Here is a 9,044-nt window from a genome sequence, read left to right as displayed (position 1 = left end):
AGAACCTCTCAGCATACCTCTGTACACAGTGTACATAGAAAAGTAATATACAGTATGTCTGAGTTGGCATCTCAGATGTATGTGGCTTTCATTAAGCATGTACATAGAATTCAACGTAGGTCAAGAATGTCTGCGTTTCATGTGACTAACAACAGTAATGTCTCCAACAATTACCATCTACCTGACTCTTCTCTCCTGTGAACAGGACACAGTTTCCCTGTGTATGGCTGTGGGCTGAACCACAACAATTTAGTCTATACAAGAAAATGCATAGCTTGTCTGATGCAATGTAATTTCCCCTGAGAGTGACAGGTTAGCTGACAAAGCCTCCACTGTTCAACGCTTCATACTGAGATGTGCAGAGTATTTGCTGAGTGGTAAACAAACCTAAACAGATGGAGCGGCCTTCCATTTTTGTGCTTAACAAAGATGCCTTCCAGGCACGATCCAATGGTGACATCAGAGCCTGTGCTGTCCTGTACACATGGTAAAAATGGACAATTATGACCATGGTAATGTATATCTTACATTTACATTTAATGCCAATAGTTCCCAGAGATCTTGACCAACCTTGGCTTGATAGTTTTCCTCACCATAGCCCTCCATTTTTTCCACCTCCTGCATGTACAACATCTCAGCCTCTGGTGCTGGCAAACCCCTGAAGAAAAAATGACAACAGAACTCTAATCAGCAGACATACGTAACGACTACGAGACAAATGAAAAAAACAAAACACTGGAGAACTCTTAAAAATGGACTCAATATTTGTATTTGTAGGAACTTAAGGCCTTATCCTGGAGAAATATAAAAAATGCCAAAAAATTACATTTAAAAAATATTTTGTGCTACTTATGCCAACATTTCACACCTGTCTTTCCTTTGAGGAAACTTTAAACACATTTAAATGTGAATTGTTGTGGGCTGATGATAATGGATGAGGAGGTAGAGAACATGCTTTTAAAAAGTAATTACATTTTACAATAATGCACACACATATTTGCATTCATAATTGCAAGTACAGTCTTCAAATGGCCAATAATAATAATTGCTGAGATGCAACTGATTTTTAAAAAATCTGACCTGTAGGACTGATAGAGCAGAGCGACTTTCTGGGTGGCCTCCTCCAGAACTCTCTCATCCTGAATCCAGCCCTGCAAAGACGAGTGAAATTTGATATATTAAATGGAAAACACACATGCAATTTGTTAATTTTAAATGCTGAGAATGAACGATACAACACTTACAATAGGGAAGAGCACAAACTTTTGCAAAAACTCTTGTGAATCATATCGATTGAAGTCTCCAAAGTCAGCTGAAAATGCATCAATAAAATAGATTAATGAAGAGAGCAGTGAAGTGGCTGTCGTCTATTCATGGGGCGTTATTACTGCATTAGGTTCAGAGTTTTAACTGCTGTGTATGCTGAGTAATATTTGAGGAGGATGACCCAATAATTGCGGCAGGGAACTGAATCAGTGGCTGACAACATGAGGTCTAACTTCAAACTAGCTGCTGGCAACATTCCCAACAATGTCAAGTATCCCAGGCATCACCTCAACCAAGGCTACAACCAGCCTTCATTCTAAAATATCCCAGCCAGGGACACAAGTGGGAGAATCACAGCGCTTTATTTAGAACTAACTCCATGTGGGCCAGACAACAAAAGCAAAGGCTAAATCTAAGGCACATTTGTAAGACATTCAATGGAGCTTTTCTACAAGACACATATAGCAGTCTGGTCAGTTATGTGAACATGACTGTGACAGTAAGTGATCTCAACAGCTTCGCTATGCCAACAACCAGGTCAGTAAGCTGCAGAGCCTGATATAACTTTGCCAGAAAGGTTTGAGATTCTTCTGCAGGGGCAAAAGTGGAAAGATGTGTCACTGTCTCTTACTCACACGCACATACAACACCTAAACCTGGTAACAGCTAACCTGCATCACATTTTAGATTGTGCTGTCAAATGCTTAAAAAAATTAACCTGATTAATCACATGGTAGCTGTGGACCAATACCAATTAATAATGATGAAGTGCAATGATTATTAATGGAGGTAAATCAACACGCTTAAAATAATAATAATAATAATAATTATTCGCTTAAAATAATAATAATAATTATTATTAAAATATTTTGTCTGAAAATTGTTGGAACAGAAAAAAGACAAATAAAAGCAGCTAGATGTCTGTGTTTCACGCCTATTTTGATTTGTTACAAGTCCAAATGTTGGAATTAACATAGAATTCTAGTTTTGATTTGAAGGGGAAGTTAATAGTCATAAAAAACACGAGCTGTGAGGGAACTTTCTTTCGTATTTGACCAATTTTTACATTCTGTTTTCTACATTGCAATTGGGACAGATGGTTTGACCTTACCTTGCACTGCCAGGCTAGCTAACCGTATAGCTTGATCGAGTGAGCAAGAGATCCTTCTTTCCAAAACATCCTTCTTCAGCTGCAGGTAATACTGATATCTGTGGGAACAGACAGAACGGTATGTAAAAGGTAGGTAACATACAAAGCAGTCACAAAGCAGTCAGTATGCAAACATGATAACATCCTTCAGGTATGCAGAAATGGTAGTTTAATAGGGCACATTTTCTCACTAACGTAATATCTATACATTGACAAATACATCATTTAAACAAGGGTAATTTGTTGCTTCTCTGATTGGTTGAATTTATAACAGAAAGTTTTTCTTGTCAACAAAAAGTCCTTAAAGGTTTTACAGGACTTTACTTAGCATTCAGTTGTGAACTCAAATGCATTAGCTATGACATCTCATCATGCCACTGATAAGAGCATCACCTTGTGATCTCCTGTTGCAGTTGGGCCACACTAGGTATGTAGAACACGACTCCAAAGTAAACGGTGGGCTCCAACCCATGCTTGTCCAGCTGCTTTTTCAGCGGTTTCTCCAAGTCTATCCACCGCTGCTGGTTTTGCTTGTTGAAGTACCACAGACTGAAGTATGTTATCTTAGGAGCAACGAAAGCAAGCAGAAATGTTACGCCTTAAACACAAACTGTGATCAAAGAAAGGGCAACTTAAAAAAAGAAAGAAAATAAATTCACATTCTGCAACAAGTACTTCACGGAAGGACAGGTACACTGAGTCCAAGTAATTAAGTGGTAGAATATTCTCTGATCACATACTTGACCATTTTAAAAATGAATTTCAAATGACAGAAATGATCACAGGTTGCAGCCTGTCTAAAGATACAAATCCAAAATAATTATTATTACGAAACCAATTTAACATATTAACATATTAGCATGATGAATGGCAATTAGCTGTCTGAAGTACTTGGTCTGCAAAACACAAAACTGTATTCATTAAACAGTGATTATATATACAGTTCACTTCAGCAAAAATAAAAATCTAAAATGCTAAATCTGCTTTTTATGGAAATTACAAGACCATTTAACTCTTTTATATTAGATTAATAAATGAGACAAAACAATAAATGCCCAAGCAAGGCTGCTGACATCAGCAATAAATAAATGGTTCACTGCTTTTTCATAAGGATACCAAAAAGTAAAAAAAATATGAAACCTTGGTGTTATGTAAATTTGCATCATCCAAGACAAATTCCACATGACCTCAGTCAGCACTTTCTGCTATTGATTCACTGTGCAACAGTCAGTGTATTACAACACTAAAGCCTAGGTCCATTTCAGTCCATGACTGATATGGATGTAATCACACAAAGTATGTATTTTCTGAACTAATATCCTTTACAATAAAGTAAACACAACAAGGACATAAGATGATTTTATAAAAATAATAAATGAAAACCACCTTCTTACTTTCTGGTGTTCAGCTTCTCAGTACTCAGTTAGCAAATATTAGGCTGGACAAAAATCTCACGTAATGAGTTGGTGACCCAGCCACAAACATCAACAGGAGTAAAAACAATCTGCACTTGTTGTATGCAGAAATTACTTACATCTCTTAACTCCAGTCTCTGGGCAACTGCTTCTAAACATTCCTGCCCGGTGCTCTCCACTGAAAGTGTAAACTCAACAAAATCTCCATTGAGCTGCTGGATCCGAGTGACTAGACAGCTCTTGCTTGAAACCGTATACCTTCTGGTCCTTTTGAGTTTGAAGCCAAATGGCAAGGGCATGTTTTTAACACTTTCTCAGGATTGGAAGTCTTTACTTGGTCCTGAGAGATTATCCTCCTCTGTGTCCTCCCAAAGGTTTGTTGAATGTTTCAGAGTTCATTATCGTAGACAAATCTGAAAGTCCAAGAGAATATATGTCACAAGACTTCACCCAAACAGAGAAATGGATCGGGGCGACACAGGAACATGTTTTATGTGACTGAAGTTGGATTAAAGTTCTATCTTTAGTCAAAATGTCTGTTTTTATACAAATTAGGTCAACATTGTTCTATATTTATTAAACTTATCTGATAAATGTGGAAATTAGTTTTTGTTAAAAAAATCAGAATCTATTTTAAAATAGTAAAAATGACAGTTGAATTTAACACGGAGTTTTTCCCATTTCTATAGATAATGTTTAAAACCCCTATTGACGTAACTAAAAAGTAAGTGATTACACTATAAATTAGCACTTAATTTTACAAAAAGGTCTGTCACCTTTTACAGAAGGTACTGGTTACAACCTGCAATTCTTCCCAGTAAATAAACACTGGCAAATCAGTGTCGAAACAGCCAGTCTCAGTAGACAGCTAAGTACAAGCAAAAGCCCTTCTATATAACACTTTGCTACAATAAATCATGCTAAAATACATTTACAACATAATTCATTTAAAAGCGTTTATAGCCAGGGAAGCGTACTTAACTTAATACACGTACAGTTATCACGTAATAGCACCTTAATAACAATAATACAACATTATTGCTAACATGCTAACTTACGTTCCAGCAAATAGACGACACCCTTGGGGAGCTGACGTCGCCGGTAAATGTTTTGGTAGAAAAGAAAGGTTTTCTGTTTCCAACAGGTGCTGCGAAGTAGTCCAACATGTATCAAGTCCTTCGGGGTGGCGCCATTGAAGTCTGTTAACGGACCCTTGAAATATTCACTGCGATAAAAGGTGTTTAATTTGTCCACAGATAGTTTGTAGTACAGAGCTGCCGCAGCACTCCATGCCTCACTCGGACAGTTCACTCAAGTTCCAAACGTGTTTCACTTCCTGGGATTGGAGCGCAACAAGTGGATCCTGTCTACCTCCGCGGGACTATATTTTCGACATTAGAGCTTAAACGCCTTTTCGAGTAACTTAATAATTACACTGTGAAGCACAAACATCTTCCAATATGTGTACTAAATACTAGCTGCTATATTCACAAGGTCTGATGCTTAAAGAGTACTTTTGTGCCTCCGTGGCGGAATAATACAGAGGGGTTTCACAAATCATGACATCAGAGGGCTGGAATGCCTGGCAGTGAAAATGGCAGAAATGGGAGGGACCACAGACAGCTGCCTGGAGCTGACCTGTCTGTTTACCTGCTGCTTCCACTGACAGCTGTAACATGGACACACCCTAAAAATAACAGCACCCTTTAAAAGACATCTGGCTTTTCAATGTCTCTACAGCTGGGATTCTCACACGAATCAAAAATGTTGACATTTGTTGACGCATCAAGGCAGGGTTGCGTCATTACGCCACCTGTAATGATTTAGTTGATAATGTCAAAATGTGGCCCGAAGACCAATATTGGCACCTCGATACATTTAAAAGGCCAGTATTTCTTTTCATAGTTTAAACTGTTTTTTGCACCTGAAAATGTTTTAACTATCATGTTAAGACCAATTAAACAATTTAGGAGTAAAGTTTTATCTAGTTCAGATTTTAGTGCACACTTTTATCCATTTCTGTCCAAACGTTTATATGTTTATATATATATATATAATCAATTGACATATATTTCAGTGTTAGTTAACTTTTTATCTAGCCTTACTTTGGTTTTCTCAATGTTAATAAATTAGTATTTTACTTTTCAGCTTTTTCTGTGCTATCTAAATTTACTATTTAGATAGTACTATTTAGATTACTAATTTACTATTTGGCTATATTTAAATTTTAAAGCACCTTTGTAGTAGTAATTTACTATTTGGCTATATTTAAATTCATAACATGCAATTAAATGTTGAAATGTAGATAAAAAAGAGATCAATCCAATGTCAGGATGAGTTTACATCAGTTAATGACAAAATCCACTGAAATTCTGTAAATTTAATTGTTTGTTGATTATCCATAACCACCATTAACCATTTACACATCAATTCACACCGATGGCCAAATTATAGTAAACAATAAACTTAATACACAGTCTATATGGTTTTGTACTATTAAAGAAAGCTAAGTACCGCTCTCTCTCTCTCTCTCTCTCTCACACACACACACACACACACACACACACACACAGTCACTTTGTAAAACAATGTGATCATGCATTCAGTCATCAACATGATTACTGCTCTATGCAGATCACTGCTCTTCAGTTCAGACTCGATGTGTGGAGAGTCAATGGTTTGACTGGTTGTTGGTTGAATCTTTAAAATCTTCACGCAGGACGGCCAGCAGATGGCGCATTTTCCCCTAAAACAGGGAACAGCGTTCGGTCACGAGGTTTGCAAAACAACATCTACATTTTTGCACATCAGCTACGCACTCACCTCATCCAGCTGATGCTGGTTCATGTCAAAATGGCGTTTCATCACTAAATCTAGCGACCTTACAGAGGACATGGACAGTTAAACACGAGAACAGGGAATGTACAAGGCTGTGAAACGTAAACAAACCTGTCAGAAATATGAGTCCTGGATAAAATATCTTCTGTTACAGCAGATATAAATTCCAGATACTTTAACTCTTCTTGTTGCCTATGGTAGAGTAAATCATTGGTATTAATATTAGTGAAAAAAACAACAACATTATTTTGAAACATCACCCAGATTCTCGGTGTAAATGCTTAAACATAAGTATCGGATTTCTGCTGTGAATATCCATAACTTTAAACTAGAAAGTTAGCATTGTTAACTGTATCATTAATCAATTAACATTCACAATGTTTAGCTATGGACTTTCAACTTAGCTGTTATGGGGCTTGTTCTCAGTATCCCTTTGGTTTACTTAAATTAATCTTAACTTCATAGCAAGTTTCATTATTTTTACGTTTGAGCTGTTTAAACAGAACTTAAAAAAAACGAAGGAATAAAGTCTTACTCTGCAAATATTGTTTCCAATGCAGGAGATTTACTGGCTTCTGCTGATTGCCTACAATCAGAAAGTTGATTTTAGACCTTTACACTGAAAAAAAAAACCTGCAAGGTACTGCAAATATCAGGAATAAAAATAAAAATACCTGCAAGGTACTGCAAATATCAGGAACAGTGTGTATACCTGGATGTAGGGTTACAAGTTGTGTTTCCTTGACTTTGTTGTCTGGGTGGTGATAAATAGATTTCATTCACCTCATCCTCAGACCATTCATGTTCAGTTATAAATCCCTTTAAAACAAGCAAAAAATAAATAAAATTAATACGTTACAGTAACACTTGTCAAGTTTCTCTGAAGATGAAATACAAATTTGTTGTTTTCAAAACTAAAGATAAAAGTGATGAAACAGAAAATTGCCTGAGACGTCTCATCCACTTCCTGTACGCATTCTTTGTTTTTGGTGCTGTATTGAAAACAAATGGACACATATCAAAACGACTGCAGGACTGCTTCATGAACTGAATGTATTGTTTCAATCTAATCTCCTAAAAAAAAACAAAAAAAACCAACCTTGTGTCATTATTCCCATGATGCATCACATTGGAGTCACTGCAGTCTGGAGGAAGCCTTCTTCGTGGCCCCCTGTAGTAGCGATAGTTTCCAAGGGTTGAACTTTGGTTCGACTTCAGGATCCGTGGTGTGAAAGGCTTTTTTGTTGTGAAATTATCAGAGTATTTTTGAAACATGTCTTTGGTGGCCTTATTCTGGACAGGACCGCGGAAAGTCTTGCTGCAGCCCTGTCCTCCTGAACCCGAAGGTGAACATGTCAACTGTTTTCTGTGCAGAGATGACCTTGGAGAAGTGTGGCGGCTATGGTCCAGTTTACTGGACTCATAAACAATGTGCTTTGGGAGAAAAGAGGGGCTGAGTCCTGGGCTGGAATCCAGGGGGCACCGCAAGCAAAGATAGGGTTCATCATCATTCTGCACGGACAGTTGACTCTGAAATGAGTCAGCACACATGCTCATTGACAAATGCCACATATTTATATATAAAAATCAAATTACTAAATTAGATCAATTCCTTTGATGCCTTACTTGTGCCAAGGAGCAAAAGGTTGTGGTGCTCTTTTGTGAAAAACGATCCCTGTTTCTCTGTCCATTGTCTATAACATAGTTTAAAAATACAAAGTCAGTATAAAAAGATTTAAAGTAGATAGATATACTTTATTGACCCCAGGCTGGAAAATTAGAGTTAAGTGCTAAATGAAGAATCATATTTATTATGGTGATTATTAGGTACTTACATATTTGTATCATGCTTTTGGGTACTGAGGTATCAACAACAGCTGCAGGAGAACGTCAATAAGTAAGCCTGACACCATGTTGTTTAACTACGGATGATCATGTGATCAATGGTCATGTGACCTACCTTTAGCTGAGTAAACCCTTTTGTGATGAGATTTCATGTGGTCTATGACAGACTGTGTCAACTTGCCGGACGAACAGGATTTGCTAAACTGCATGATCCAATCACTCTATGGAGAAAACACAGTGAACTACAAAATGAGGGTTTACTGGAGGGACGGTTGTTGATTGTCTGTAATTGCAGTTGATGTGGACAATGTTGCATCATTGTCTTCTTTTTGCTCTTCCTCTGGGATTTAGCCTGTTCTCCCGTCAGTATTTTACCCTCATTTTTCTTATTTCCATCTCTAATCATATTGATGTTTGCGATTATTTGAAACTGCTCATTTTAATTAGCAACGCTGGAATTGTTCCTTTTCAGCTTTTACGAAGCAGGACTTTCATCTTTGTCACTGATGTATGCTTACAGTGCTTATCAA

General features: G+C 37.2%; 1 protein-coding gene and 1 long non-coding RNA gene across 4 annotated transcripts in view; both read right to left on the bottom strand.

Annotated features, from left to right (window-relative positions):
• The window catches only part of ptpn21 (protein tyrosine phosphatase non-receptor type 21), a 19,245-nt gene extending 14,077 nt beyond the window's left edge, over positions 1–5,168 (bottom strand). For 2 of the 3 annotated variants that reach the window (XM_025061930.1, XM_025061927.1), the window contains exons 1-8: positions 4,890–5,168; positions 3,951–4,244; positions 2,810–2,979; positions 2,378–2,475; positions 1,245–1,312; positions 1,081–1,151; positions 571–658; positions 388–476 (exon numbers count right to left, since the gene is read on the bottom strand). In XM_025061930.1, the coding sequence (XP_024917698.1) occupies positions 388–476; positions 571–658; positions 1,081–1,151; positions 1,245–1,312; positions 2,378–2,475; positions 2,810–2,979; positions 3,951–4,130 (764 nt within the window). In that variant the 5' untranslated portion in view covers positions 4,131–4,244; positions 4,890–5,168. The remainder of the gene's footprint in view (positions 1–387; positions 477–570; positions 659–1,080; positions 1,152–1,244; positions 1,313–2,377; positions 2,476–2,809; positions 2,980–3,950; positions 4,245–4,889) is intronic. The other variant, XM_017035610.2, reaches the window with a different exon arrangement.
• A 1,030-nt stretch (positions 5,169–6,198) lies between these two features.
• Positions 6,199–8,973, bottom strand: LOC103379658 (uncharacterized). The gene is made up of 9 exons (XR_003051041.1): positions 8,630–8,973; positions 8,505–8,546; positions 8,296–8,363; positions 7,769–8,199; positions 7,382–7,661; positions 7,205–7,255; positions 6,781–6,861; positions 6,655–6,712; positions 6,199–6,577 (listed from the first exon to the last, which is right to left on the bottom strand). It is a non-coding gene; the product is annotated as an uncharacterized LOC103379658 (long non-coding RNA).
• Positions 8,974–9,044: the final 71 nt, after the last annotated feature.

This window comes from Cynoglossus semilaevis, chromosome 1 (assembly GCF_000523025.1).
Source record: "Cynoglossus semilaevis isolate Cse_v1.0 chromosome 1, Cse_v1.0, whole genome shotgun sequence".
Taxonomy (NCBI): Eukaryota; Metazoa; Chordata; class Actinopteri; order Pleuronectiformes; family Cynoglossidae; genus Cynoglossus; species Cynoglossus semilaevis.
This window is presented reverse-complemented; position numbering and strand designations above follow the sequence as displayed.